General features: G+C 36.8%; 1 protein-coding gene across 2 annotated transcripts in view; it reads right to left on the bottom strand.

The window, feature by feature from the left end:
• DNAAF6 (dynein axonemal assembly factor 6) overlaps positions 1–15,632 on the bottom strand; it is a 37,092-nt gene that overhangs the window by 10,678 nt on the left and 10,782 nt on the right. For both annotated transcript variants that reach the window (XM_058713508.1, XM_058713507.1), the window contains exons 4-5: positions 13,476–13,581; positions 10,272–10,368 (exon numbers count right to left, since the gene is read on the bottom strand). In XM_058713508.1, the coding sequence (XP_058569491.1) occupies positions 10,272–10,368; positions 13,476–13,581 (203 nt within the window). The remainder of the gene's footprint in view (positions 1–10,271; positions 10,369–13,475; positions 13,582–15,632) is intronic.

Genomic DNA, 15,632 nt, shown 5'->3' with positions numbered 1-15,632 from the left:
AAAAACTGTAGAGCAGATCAATGAAACCAAGAGTTGGTTTTTTGAAAAATGAAACAAAATTGTTAACCCTCTAGCCAGCCTTCTCAAAAAGAAAAGGGAGATGACCCAAATAGATAAAATCGTGAATGAAAATGGAATTATTACAACCAATCCTTCAGAAATATAAGCAATTATCAGGGAACACTATGAAAAATTATATACCAACAAACTGGACAACCTGGAAGATATGGACAAATTCCTAAACACCCACACGCTTCCAAAACTCAAACTGGAGGAAATAGAAAGCTTGAACAGACCCATAACCAGCGAAGAAATTGAATCGGTTATCAAAAATCTCCCAACAAATAAGAGTCCAGGACCAGATGGCTTCCCAGGGGAGTTCTACCAGACGTTTAAAGCAGAGATAATACCTATCCTTCTCAAGCTATTCCAAAAAACAGAAAGGGAAGGAAAACTTCCAGACTCATTCTAGGAAGCCAGTATTACTTTGATTCCTAAACCAGACAGAGACCAGTAAAAAAAGAGAACTACAGGCCAATATCCCTAATGAATATGGATGCAAAAATTCTCAATAAGATACTAGCAAATCGAATTCAACAGCTTATAAAAAGAATTATTCACCATGGTCAAGTGGGATTCATTCCTGGGATGCAGGACTGCTTCCACATTCGCAAATCAATCAACGTGATACATCACATTAATAAAAGAAAAGATAAGAACCATATGATACTGTCAATCAATGCAGAAAAAGCATTTGACAAAATTCAGCATCTTTCTTAATAAAAACCCTCGAGAAAGTCGGGGAAGAAGGGACATACTTAAACATCATAAAAGCCATTTATGAAAAGCCCACAGCTAATATCATCCTCAATGGGGAAAAATTGAGAGCTTTCCCCCTGAGATCAGGAACACGACAGGGATGTCCACTCTCACCGCTATTGTTTAACATAGTGTTGGAAGTTCTAGCATCAGCAATCAGACAACAAAAGGAAATCAAAGGCATCAAAATGGGCAAAGATGAAGTCAAGCTTTCACTTTTTGCAGATGACATGATATTATACATGGAAAATCCGATAGACTCCACCAAAAGTCTGCTAGAACTGATACATGAATTCAGCAAAGTTGCAGGATACAAAATCAATGTACAGAAATCAGTTGCATTCTTATATAATAATAATGAAGCAACAGAAAGACAAATAAAGAAACTGATCCCATTCACAATTGCACCAAGAAGCATAAAATACCTAGGAATAAACCTAACCGAAGATGTAAAAGATCCATATGCTGAAAACTATAGAAAGCTTATGAAGGAAATTGAAGAAGATATAAAGAAATGGAAAAGCATTCCATGCTCATGGATTGGAAGAATAAATATTGTTAAAATGTCAATACTACCCAAAGCTATCTATACATTCAATGCAATCCCAATCAAAATTGCACCAGCATTGTTCTCGAAACTAGAACAAGCAATCCTAAAATTCATATGGAACCACAAAAGGCCCCGAATAGCCAAAGTAATTTTGAAGAAGAAGACCAAAGCAGGAGGCATCACAATCCCAGACTTTAGCCTCTACTACAAAGCTGTCATCATCAAGACAGCATGGTATTGGCACAAAAACAGACACATAGACCAATGGAATAGAATAGAAATCCCAGAACTACACCCACAAAAGTATGGCTAACTAATCTTTGACAAAGCAGGAAAGAATATTCAATGGAAAAAAGACAGTCTCTTCAACAAATGGTGCTGGGAGAACTGGACAGCAATATGCAGAAGGTTGAAACTAGACCACTTTCTCACACCATTCACAAAAATAAACTCAAAATGGATAAAGGACCTGAATGTGAGACAGGAATCCATCAAAACCCTAGAGGAGAAAGCAGAAAAAGACCTCTCTGACCTCAGCCGCAGCAATTTCTTGCTTGACACATCCCCAAAGGCAAGGGAATTAAAAGCAAAAATGAACCATTGGCACCTCATGAAGATAAAAAGCTTCTGCACAGCAAAGGAAACAATCAACAAAACTAAAAGGCAGCCAACGGAATGGGAAAAGATATTTGCAAATGACATATCGGACAAAGGGCTAATATCCAAAATCTATGAAGAGCTCACCAAACTCCACACCCGAAAAACAAATAATGCAGTGAAGAAATGGGCAGAAAACATGAATAGACACTTCTCTAAAGAAGACATCTAGATGGCCAACAGGCACATGAAAAGATGCTCAACATCGCTCCTCATCAGGGAAATACAAATCAAAACCACACTCAGGTATCACCTCACGCCAGAGTGGCTAAAATGAACAAATCAGGAGACTATAGATGCTGGAGAGGATGTGGAGAAACGGGAACCCTCTTGCACTGTTGGTGGGAATGCAAACTGGTGCAGCCACTCTGGAAAACAGTGTGGAGGTTCCTCGAAAAAATAAAAATAGACCTACCCTATGACCCAGCAGTAGCACTGCTAGGAATTTACCCAAGGGATACAGGAGTACTGATGCATAGGGGCACTTGTACCCCAATGTTTATAGCAGCACTCTCAACAATAGTCAAATTGTGGAAAGAGCCTAAATGTCCATCAACTGATGAATGGATAAAGAAATTGTGGTTTATATACACAATGGAGTACTATGTGGCAATGAGAAAGAATGAAATAGGGCCCTGTGTAGCAACCTGGGTGGAACTGGAGAGTGTGATGCTAAGTGAAATAAGCCATACAGAGAAAGACAGATACCATATGTTTTCACTCTTAGTGGATCCTGAGAAACTTAACAGAAACCCATGGGGGAGGGGAAGGAAAAAAAAAAGAGGTTAGAGTGGGAGAGAGCCAAAGCATAAGAGACTCTTAAAAACTGAGAACAAACTGAGGGTTGAGGGGGGTGGGAGGGAGGGTAGGGTAGGTGATGGGTATTGAAGAGGGCATCTTTTGGGATGAGCACTGGGTGTTGTATGGAAACCAATTTGACAATAAATTTCATATATTATAAATAAATAAATAAATAAATTCTTATCGCTAAAACAAACAAACAAAAAAAAAAAAAAAAACAAAAAAACAAATGTCCAGGCAAAATGCCACCTGTATTGTGAAGTCTGCTTGGACTACTTCTTTGCACCCATATCACTTTGTACACACTTCTATCAAATTCAAATTGTTTGGATTCAAATCATAGTTCTACCAGATTCTAAGTGTGTGACCTTAAGCAAGCCACTTAACTTCTTTGTGCTTCAGCAACCTCATCTGTAAAATGAAAATAAGAGCACCTATTTCATAGGGTCAACGCAGGGATTGATGATTTGCTATATGCAAAGTTTGCAGAGAAATGCCTAACACATAGTAAGCATTATACAAATTGCTTTGCTATTATTATTATTATTTCATGTTAAGTGAAAACAATCTGGTTAAAAACGTTTATTTGTAGACTGTGAATGTAGGGAGATGGCTCTGCCATGGCACCCCAGTGACCTTGCACTATCCCCATAGGCCACATATGCAAGATTCAACTACAGCCTGCCCCAAGCCTTGGCAGGACATCCTGTGATCCTTTTGGAACGTGGGAAGATGGACAGTCTTGTGAGGAGTTGCCTCAAGTCTGTTTCCTATCTGTCTTTCTACCTTGTGGGAGGCTTCTTATCTTGTGGGAGGCCGTTTCTCACCCTACTCCCTGGTTCCCATAAGGCAGAAGGGCTTTCTGTCTCCCTTCTCTTGGCTATAGATGCAGGCTATAAAATAGTTCAGCTACAGTCTAGAGTTTGCTCTTCAGCAACAGAGTGTCCTACTGCCCATGTCATCTGTCGTCTGGCCACTTTAGTTTGATGTTGTCCTATGGGGCAAAGGGAGATGACACTATACTGATCTTGCTTATGCTGCCTGTGTAAATAATCAACTATATGCATTGGGACTCACTGTTTCCTTATTGGATGGATCTATGGAAGTCTGCTGCTGCTTATGGACTACTTGACGTCTTGACACTAAGCTCATTAAAAAGGAGAAACTTATCTATTTTGTTCAACACTATATACTGAGTATCTGGCGTATGGCAAGTGTTCAACAAGTATTTGTTAAATTAAAAAATATAGCAGGGCTCCTGGGTGGCTCAGTTAAGCATCGGACTCTTGATCTCAGCTCGGGTCATGATCTCATGGTTCGTGGGTCCGAGCCCTGCATCAGGCTCTGCAGTGACAGCACGGAAGCTGCTTGGGATTCTGTCTCCTTCTCTCTCTCTCTGCCTCTCCCCTGCTTGGTCTCTATCTTTCTCTCAAAACAAACAAGTAAACATTAAAAAAAAACACATAGCAAACAATGGTAAATACGTATTCAAGGATATATATCAAACCCCTGATAGTGGGATGCTTGTGGGAATGGATGGAAAGTATAGAGAACAAAAGAGAAAATTAAAAATAATAAAGTAAAATAGAACAAGACAGAGGCATTATACTCATGAGGCTTAAAGAAAAACATAGTGTTACCTAGGAGGAAAAAGCCTTCTGGCTCTCTTATTATTCTTCCATTAATTTATATGAGTATTTGATACCTTGCAAGCTTGACCTTATTTTCTCAACTGTACTACAAGGAGAAAAGCCTAGATAAGCATCTTTTAAACCATGTTCCAAAGAGGCCCAGTTTTTCTCCTAGGAGCTGTCTCATGGGTGATAGTACCCTTTTAACCAAGGCAGGGGTACTTTTATGTGTTTTATATGTTGGGTTTTCTCATAGAATTTTGTTTGAAGTAAATGGTTGGCAGCTAAAAACAAAAAAAACCTGCAAACCTAGATGTAGCTGTAAAATTAATGTACAGCATGATGACTATAATTACTAATACCATATTGAATACTGGGTATCTGCTAAGAGAGTAGATTTCAGGTACTCTCAACCACACACATGCACACACACACAAACACACACATATACACACACATAATGCACACACACACAATGCTAAGTGGGTGAGGACAAGATATGTTAATTAGCTTGACTACAGTAATTTCATTATGTATACGTGTATCATATCATCATGTACACTTCGCTTTAAACACATACAATTTTTGCTTAAAACATTAAATGCCTAAATATAGATTAAGGCAAGGAAGCTTGGTAGCTATGAACTCGGGGAGTGGAGCAGCAGGCATGATTTGGATAATGGAGCTCCTTGGCTTGGGGTTAGAAGGAAAGAATGAAAGGTTTTCTGAAGACATGCATATTCCTAACTGACAATTTTGTTTAGGACAATTGCTTTAAGACTCATAAATCTTATTTTCTTATTTGGAGGCTGGAGAGGGTAAAGGAAGGGGTGGTCCTCATGAATTTTTTTTTTATTTAACTTTATTTTTTATTTTTTTAAAATTTACATCCAAATTAGTTAGTATATAGTGAAACAATGATTTCAGTAGATTCCTTAATGCCACTTACCCATTTAGCCCATCCCCCCTCCCACAACCCCTCCAACAACCCTCAGTTTGTTCTCCATATTTATGAGTCTCTTTTGTTTTGTCCCCCCTCCCTGTTTTTATATTATTTTGTTTCCCTTCCCTTATGTTCATCTGTTTTGTCTCTTAAAGTCCTCATATGCGTGAAGTCATATGATTTTTGTCTTTCTCTGACTAATTTCACTTAGCATAATACCCTCCAGTTCCATCCACGCAGTTGCAAATGGCAAGATTTCATTCTTTTTGATTGCCGAGTAATACTCCATTGTGTGTGTGTGTGTGTGTGTGTGTGTGTGTGTGTATATACCACATCTTCTTTATCCATTCATCCATCGATGGACATTTGGGCTCTTTCCATACTTTGGCTATTGTTGATAATGCTGCTATAAACATGGGGATGCATGTGTCCCTTCAAAACAGCACACCTGTATCCCTTGGATAAATGCCTAGTAGTGCACTTGCTGGGTCGTAGGGTAGTTCTATTTTTAGTTTTTTGAGCAATCTCCATACTGTTTTCCAGAGTGGCTGCACCAGCTTGCATTCCCACCAGCAGTGCAAAAGAGATCCTCTTTCTCCACATCCTCCCCAACATCTGTTGTTGCCTGAGCTGTTAATGTTAGCCATTCTGACAGGTGTAAGGTGTGTCTCATTGCGGTTTTGATTTGTATTTCCCTGATGATCAGTGATATTGAGCATTTTTTCATGTGTCGGTTGGCCATCTGGATGTCTTCTTTGGAGAAGTGTCTATTCATGTCTTTTGCCCATTTCTTCACTGGATTATTTGTTTTTTGGGTGTTGAGTTTGATAACTTCTTTGTAGATTTTGGATACTAACCCTTTATCTGATATGTCATTTGCAAATATCTTCTCCCATTCTGTTGGTTGCCTTTTAGGTTGCTGATTGTTTCTTTCGCTGTACAGAAGCTTTTTATTTTGATGAGGTCCCAGTAGTTAATTTTTGCTTTTGTTTCCCTTGCCTCTGGAAATGTGTTGAGTAAAAAATTGCTGCAGGCAAGATCAAAGAGGTTTTTGCCTGCTTTCTCCTCGAGGATTTTGATGGCTTCCTGTCTTACGTTGAGGTCTTTCATCCATTTTGAGTTTATTTTTGTGTATGTTGTAAGAAAGTGGTCCAGGTTCATTCTTCTGCATGTCGCTGTCCAGTTTTCCCAGCACCACTTGCTGAAGAGACTGTCTTTATTCCATTGGATATTCTTTCCTGCTTTGTCAAGATTAGTTGGCCATACGTTTGTGGGTCCATTTCTGGGTTCTCTATTCTATTCCATTGATGTGAGTATCTGTTCTTGTGCCACTACCATACTGTCTTGATGATTACAGCTTTGTAGTATAGCTTGAAGTCTGGGATTGTGATGCCTCCTGCTTTGGTTTTCTTTTTCAAAATTGCTTTGGCTATTTGGGGTCTTTTCTGGTTCCATACAAATTTTAGGATTATTTGGTCTAGCTCTGTGAAGAATGCTGGTGTTACTTTGATAGGGATCACATTGAATATGTAGATTGCTTTAGGTAGTATCGACATTTTAACAATATTCGTTCTTCCTATCCAGGAGCATGGAATCTTTTCCCATTTCTTTGTGTCTTCTTCAATTTCTTTCATCAGCTTTCTATAGTTTTCAGTGTATAGATTTTTCACCTCTTTGGTTAGATTTATTCCTAGGTATTTTATGGTTTTTGGTGCAATGGTAAATGGGATCAATTCCTTGATCTCTCTTTCTGTTGCTTCATTGTTGGTGTACAGAAATGCAACCGATTTCTGTGCATTGATTTTATATCCTGCAACTTTGCTGAATTCATGAATCAGTTCCAGCAGTTTTTTTGTTGAATCTTTTGGGTTTTCCATATAGAGTATCATGTCCTCTGCGAAGAGTGAAAGTTTGACCTCCTCCTGGCCAATTTAGATGCCTTTTATTTCTTTGTGTTGTCTGATTGCAGAGGCTAAGACTTCCAATACTATGTTGAATAACAGTGGTGAGAGTGGACATTCCTGTCTTGTTCCTGACCTTAGGGGGAAAGCTCTCAGTTTTTCCCCATTGAGGATGATATTAGTGTTGGGTCGCTCGTATATGGCTTTTATCATCTCGAGGTATGATCCTTCTATCCCTACTTTCTTGAGGGTTTTTATCAAGAAAGGATGCTGTATTTTGTCTAATGCTTTCTCTGCATCTATTGAGAGGATCATATGGTTCTTGTCCTTTCTTCTATTGACGTGATGAATCATGTTAATTGTTTTGCAGATATTGAACTAGCCCTGCATCCCAGGTATAAATCCCAGGTCCTCCTGAATTTTTAGATCCCAAATCCCTTCTTGTACTTAAACAGATTGTTTGTGTTACTATCCTCTTCAGCTTGAACAGAGGTCTTCTTTTTGAAGTCTCTGGTTTGGATTGTTATATAGAGACCAGGTCCAGCCCCCAAATAAGAAATTTGGCCAATTCTAAGGTGTAATTCCCCCCACATTTTAGTGTTTCTGATACTGGGATGCATCACACAACCAATGTGTACATTTAACGTGGTAGTATACTTATTGCTCCTTTTTTTATTAAGTAAGTGGCATGATTACAATTTGATGATGTCTTAGATCTGAGAAAATGCTATATTATCAACAGGAATAATAAGCTTATACATTTGAGGAAGAAATACTTGAGATGCAGTCGACAACCTCTTCAGTCCGTCTTACCAGTGGAGTTAAGCAACGATAGTGGATATCACCATTAACATGCTTATAGGATAAAATTTAAGCTACAAATCAGGGATTTTTTTCCTCTTTTTTGAGAGTCAGCTTACCAGTACACCACTGTCCACAATTACTCTTTATTATTCTTATACGCACAGCTTACTCAAATAGGCCAGGCTATTTCATGCCTAGATACCTTCCCATGTGCCTTACCTCTGCTTGGAATGCCCTTCTTGGAATGTTGCCCACTGGAAAAATCCTGTCCACCGGGTGTTGATCTCTTTCCACTTTATGTCACCATGTACCTGGTATATGCCTCTAAATATGTACTTACCATATTGGATTGCAATGATTTGTTAGTTGTCCATCCCCTTTACTATAAATTCCTTGAGGGTAATGACTGTATCTTATTTATCCTTGTATCCCTAGTACTTAGAACAGTGCCTGGTATGCAATGGTACTCACTAAGTGCTTAAAGACTGAATGTATGAAAAGAAAGAGAAAAAGAACAGTATACATATGGTGAGGTGCCATAGCACCAACAAATATTTCATGCGGCTTCCATTCATTGCCATCCGTGCCTTAGCCAAACCTTCTAATCTCCTGGTAGACTTAAAACTGTCAACACTGAGTTTCATTGTTAATAATAAGATGATTTCATTTATGTTAGTGCTGTCTCCCCAGTCAACTAGAAGTTGATTAAAGGAAGAGATCAGGTCTTCTTCTGCTTATACTTGTTGAGTTTTACATAAATTGTATAGTACTCTGAGGTACAATTTGAGTTCCAAAAGTCTTCATTCAGGATACCTTTATTATTAATACTAGTAGCGTTTTACAGGAGAGAAATGGAAAGGCTCACAACAGTTATTTACTTAGGGCCTGGAATTCCTCCAGAGTTTATAGCAATCCTCAATACTAGACATCAAAAATGTTATTTTACAGTTATTTAAAAGAGAGGAATTGGGATATGACTGGTAAAACCCTGGGAGCTAATTACTTCAAGATCACTTGAAACCTTAACTCATTAGAATGTGAAAAATCTCCTGAGGTACTTAAACTCGCTATTCCCATTATGTTACTTGATTCAATTGAATGTCTTAGATTTTGCTAATAAGAGAAAACCTGAAGTTCATGCAACAGAGAGATACCATTTATCATTTGCTTAAGGAAAAAATATTAAGCATCTCCAATGGGCACCTCAGTACTCTATAATGTAGAGTATTATGAGAGAGGGGGAAAAATATATGTACAGTCCCTGATCTTAGGGAAAAAAATTCTCCAAACCAGAATTACTAGTATATGCTACCAAAAAGAGTTGCATTCCACACTTTTAGGTAGGTCCAGACTTTTCAACAAGATCATTATGAGGCTCATATAAGCAAAAGTAAGGTGATCTCATTGATGTCATTGGTATTGTTATTATTATTACATAGAAATAGAATCATTTGGATAAGGGAGTCAAGTAACATTGTAGACATCTTTTTAGAGTTTTAAATCAGAAGCTCAGATCCAAAATTTAAGAAAAAGTCCCTTTTTAAATCTCACCATTGTAAGCTGAGTCATTAGAAGAAGTAAGAGAGATTCAGGGAAGGAAAGATTTCATTCTGGTTGCCATCAACTCATCATAAGTTAATAACCAATCAGATGGCATTCATTGAACAGAACTAGGATGAAAGAAAATTCAGTCCAATCGGAATGAGTAGGTTTTTGTTTTGTTTTGTTTTGTTTTGAGAGAGAGCATGAGAGGGGGGAGGGGCAGAGAGAGAGAATCTTAAGTAAGCTCCATGCTCAGCACGGAGCCTGATGTGGGGCTTGATCCCACGACCCTGGGATCATGACCTAAGCCTTAAACAAGAGTCATATGCTCAATTAACTAAGCTACACAGGCGTCCTAAATGGGAGTTTTAATAGGGCTAGAAATAGTGTATTATGTCATATGATTCTACTATGTTTATTTGTAAATCTTACCCATATGTGTAAATGGAGTTTATTTTGTACATGTTTACCAATTTTAAACTATCAATCCCATTATTCCATTAGTGCCTAAAATATAGCAACCACTATTTTTAAAGAGTTTACTACCTTGCCTATGGTATTATGTGTAAAACAGTCAGTCAATTTAGCCATAATGGTCATATGGAAAATGGAGAGAAGCTCACCACTAGATCTTCACAACATGCTGTTGAAGAGTCTTTTCTCGAAAATCCTAGGAACATATCCTCAGTTCCCACCTGCTGTTTGAATATAATCTCATACCTGGAAAAAAAAAGGAGTCAATGATACAGAGACTCAAAAGAAAGAGCAATTTTCTCACAGGGCAAAAAAACTAGAAACTACGGGGACATGCTATTACAAAAAATAAAGTTCTGACAGTTTTTCGGGCATATAGCAGAACATAAAGAAATAGAAGTCTAGAAATACAGTCAAAAATACCTAACGCTGTAAATCAGGATTTATATTGTATCTACTTATTTTCGAAAAATTAACCTTAACTGTTTTAGAGCTATACAAATAAAATGGGTTAAGGGAACTTCTAAGACGATTAAAAGTAGAAGGGAAAAAAAGTTCTTTTTTTCTTCCTGGAAAACGATGGCTCAGAAAAATAGTAGGCCCATAACCCAGGGTTTGATGGATAGATAAAAATCCTCCTCTGCTAAATTGAAGCCACAGAGTAGAGTTAGAAAATCCAGGTTTAGTACTTTTTCTGTCATTAATTGTGTGACCTTGGTCAAGTCACAAAGTCGTGGGGAGAAGGGTAGGTTTGAACTCAATGACCTCTATAATCTTTTTTGCCTCTAAAATTCTACAATGGAAACACTGGTAATGCAGTCAGCACAACTACATTGCAGTGTTTACAATCGAGGCCTACAAAGTTCTTTTTTTTTAATTTTTAATGCTTATTTATTTTTGAGAGAGAGAGAGAGCATGAGCAGGGGAGGGGCAGAGAAAGAGGGAGACACAGAATCCGAAGCAGGCTCCAGACTCTGAGCTGTCAGCACTGAGCCTGTCATGGGGCTTGAACTCACGAACTGCAAGATCATGACCTGAGCCGAAGTTGGACACTTAACCAACTGAGCCACCCAGGTGCCCCTAGGCCTACAGAGTTCTTAGTTCAGTGAAAGATTTTCCTGACATTTCACCTCACCCATGACAATTCACAAATCTTTCTTTGTCCCCAAATTAGGGCCCCTAGGGACAGGATGGTTTCTAGAAGCACCCAGCCACAATGGACCCTATCTTTTTAGGTGGAATGCAGTAAGCAAATGTTTAAAAATGATCTTTTCCATTTAATTCTACCCTTATGAAGAAATGGTAAATCTCTGGATAGGAAGACTAAAGGACTATGTTGAACTTCTGACCACTTGCAAATAGGAATCCCCAAGAATGAAAAAGGGATTTCTCTGAGTTTGAACAGGGCTAGCAATAAGTAGCTATTTGATATGGGGCACTTTTTTCTTAATAGACTATAACTATAACTATAACATTTACCTTATATTTACAAAGGTGAAGCCAGGTTAAAACAGAACAGAAGGGTATCGATCCACATGCCATGACTACTGAATGGATTTTTCTCTAGCTGCTGCTTTCTCCTCATCTCCAGATGCAATTTTCCAACTGTCTACATTTGCCTGGATGTCCCAAAGGCACCTTACAGTCCACACATCCAAAACCAAACTCAGTGTTTCCCCTCTCCCTTCGTTCCCAATCACAGTCAATAGCCTCACTATTCACCTGGTCACCCTAGTTGGTACCCTCAGCATCATTTCTGAGGCTTTCCTCTCATTCATTATATCTAATTGAATACCATATATTCCTTTAAGACTCTCTCAAATAAAGATCCTCACATTTCTACCCAAGGCCAGTGACTCAGCTCAGGCCCATCTTACTTTGCATGTGGCCACTCATGATTCTCTTTTTGCGAGCTGCTTGCTCACTTTCTTTACCCAGTTTCTTCTTTACCCATTGGGACATTTTGAAATGTACTTGCATAAAATGGAAAATAAGATAAAAAATTTTATAAAGCAATTTTCTTCATACCCTGACTGGAGTTCTTATTCATTTAAAGTTTTCATGGATGTTATTTCTACAGAACATCAAACATCAAGATGAGAAGTGAAAATTTACTCAAATTTGGAACCTGCCACATATGGATGTTTGACATTCATTAGACAATATGACAAATGAGTGGCTTACTTCTTACCTTTTATACGGATGTGTGGGCACTGTATAAACATAACCTGAGATTTACTCTCTTCGTTTTTAAGATGCACACAGAAATGTTTTAAAATCCCCTTTGATCTTTTTTTATGAGGTTTATAGGTTTTTTTTTACATTGTTTATGCGATAGTTGGATACTTTTTTCCAGTTAATTATCTGCAGTCTCCCACTGCTTCTATTTTCAGAATGGAAGTAGAAGATAGAAGCATAAGGTTTTTTTTTTTTCTAACTTTGGACACAATTTTATAGTCAGAATTAGAAAAGTTGTCAGATCACTTACCATAGAAGTCTTCAATAATTTATAAAGTACATTATAATTTTGTAAGTACTGCCTTTGTTTTTCAAGCTATTCTAAATACTCAATCAAGATTCTATTTTAAAGCCCCGGATGTTGTATGTAAGTGATGAATCACTGAATTCTACTTCCGAAACCAATATTGCTCTGTATGTTAACTAACTAAAATATAAAAAAATACATATATTTAAAGCTTAGTGTATTTAACCATTAGTTTCAATTATGAATGTGAACACACTTTCAGTTCCTTGAAATTGTGGGTGATTTATTTTATCAAAGTGAAGGAACTTTTTATGTTAATAATCCTAAATTCCATATTTACAATTCATATTCACAGTTCCTAATGAAAAAGCTGCAAGGTGAGGCTTCAATCCTGCTTGCAAAATATATTAAACAGAATCCTAAAATAACTAGTAAACAGGTCCAGGTAATAATAGATAATCAGAGGGAGAACATAGCCTTTTACCGAAATTGAATATTGAGTAATTAAACGCAGGTCTTTGACACATAAACATGGTATAATTTAGTTTGTATGAATGCTTGTAATTTAATGGGCTTTTCTTTCCCAGTGTTAGTTCCACATTATACTACTGACACTGAATACAATTTTGTAATGGAAATGACTGTTTTTCATTTTTTGTTAGATAATAACTAAAGGGAGGTGTTGTTTTACTTTGTTCCTGCTCCACAAGGAAAAAAAATTATCAATTACACATGGCTTCTGTGTGTCACTGCAGTCTTCTCTTTCATGTGGTAGAAGTTACTTTATGAATCCTGTCAAAAATAGAATGGTATCGGATGACACATCGAACTTCAGCCCCAAACACATTCCCGCCTTCATTTGACTTACTCTGGTATTTCTCTAACATCCCACGTGTCATGGTGCTCTGCTCCCTCTGGAACTTCCTCTGGATTCCAAATATCCTCGACATTTTCATCACTGTTTTGAGGGATGACTGTGAAAAAAAGGGAAGATAAAGCTGAAGCTGTTGTCTGTTTTCCCCCTCAAAATTGCTCCTGTTCTTCACACGCAGTTTGGGATCGTCAAAGTCAAACATTTTCTATTTGTTACCACTAGCTTGTTTTTTGGTCAAAACAAGCTTAATTTGTAAAAACTTGACGTTTTTGAATCAATACACAACCAATATGTTGTAAAATTATAATAACAATTGAGAAAATTTAGAAACAACATATAAGCAAAAAGAAGAAAATAAATAATCTGTAATCCAACCACCCAAGATACTCAATGAGAGCATTCTGATGTATATCTTTCCAGTCTCTGTGTGTGTGCACATATGTATATGCATATAGCATATATACTCAATATATGAAGTAACATCTTATATGAAACATATAGAACATAGATATACATAGAAATACTAGGATCATATGTAAAATATTTATGTAAAAGAACAAATCAAACATACAATCAATCTGATTTGTGTAGAAATGTCTTATCTTGCATTGTGTATTAGTATATAGAAGTTCTTTGATACCTTTTCCATGCAAGCATGACATAATTCTTTAAAAATACTGTTGGTTAAAGAAATTGAAAACAGTGGATACAATGGTCATTTTTTAATCCAGTATTTTCCTCAGGCAGATGGGAGCCTCAAAGAAAATCTCTATCACTTGTCCTTTATGTAGGACTGAGCATGTACCTGGGTTTCTACATGTCATCTTTAAATGCTTAAAAGTAAACGAGGCATGCAAAAACTCAGCTTACATTTGTTCCAACTATTGGGGCAGCAAATGCAGACCAACATTAGGTGCAGAACATTATTTCGAGTTCTCCTTTTAAGCATCCCCAGAAATGTACTTGATTACTAGGTTTTCAATACTGCCACTCTTTTCAAATTATCTGCCTCTATCTAGCATGGGCTTTGTGAAGCCTAATTACAGATTTATATAAAATATGTTACAAATGACTCATTGTTCTCAGAATTTAGAGGCTATTAGACATACATTATATCAGAAATACTGGCAGCATTGAAATACATTAAAATTTGAACTAGTCTTCCAACATCTCTTTAAAAAAATTTTTTTTGGTAACATTTATTTATTTTTGAGAGAGATAAATAGAGTGTAAGCAGGGGATGGGCCGAGAGACACGGAGACACAGAATCTGAAGCAGGCTCCAGGCTCATAGCTGTCAGCACAGAGACAGACTTGGGGCTCCAGCTCACAAATCACGAGATCATGACCTGAGCCGAAATCAGACGCTCGACCGCTCCACCGACTGAGCCACCCAGGCACCACCCAGGTTCTCCCCAACATCTCTTGAACTAGGTAAACAGATTCTTCAGTATGTAGAGTCTAATAACTGAAATTTTAAAATCATTCTCTCAGACTTCATTTGAGCCATTATTTTAAACATTTTTCCCGATGAAATCTTTTACAATCAGCTAAATTGATGAAGGAACTTCTTTTCCTTTCCCTATCCTACTCTGGCAACTGTCATCATGACAGAATTAGAGCCTTCTATATTTTCGAAGATGTGTAAAATGTTCAACTATGTGAAAATGTATAGGCCAAAATGCTGGGAAAACATCCCCTGAAATATTTATTCTGGTTTATTGGACCTGTGACTATATAAGTTACCCAGTTAATATGTAACTAAATATATATTATAATTAAATATATTTAATTATGTATTATGTATTATATTTATATATGTATAACTATAGGTATTATATTTATATATGTATAATTATTTAATTATAAATATATATTTTAATTAAATATATTTAATTATGTATTATATATTATGTATTATAATTAAATATATTATATAAGTATGAATATATATTATAAATATAAATATATTTCATTATATACTTAATATATTTAATTATATATTAAATAACTATATCAGTTGCCCTATTTAATGTATAATTAAAGCCCATCATATATAAATGGACTTTAATTTATAAGTATTTTGGTGTAAGATCAAATTGTGTCATTATTTGTCTTATTGTGTTCTCCAAAAGACTATAAGCTCAATGGG

Source organism: Neofelis nebulosa, chromosome X (assembly GCF_028018385.1).
Source record: "Neofelis nebulosa isolate mNeoNeb1 chromosome X, mNeoNeb1.pri, whole genome shotgun sequence".
NCBI classification, from domain to species: Eukaryota; Metazoa; Chordata; class Mammalia; order Carnivora; family Felidae; genus Neofelis; species Neofelis nebulosa.
Note: the sequence above shows the minus strand (reverse complement) of the source record. Positions and strands in the feature narration are given on the sequence as shown.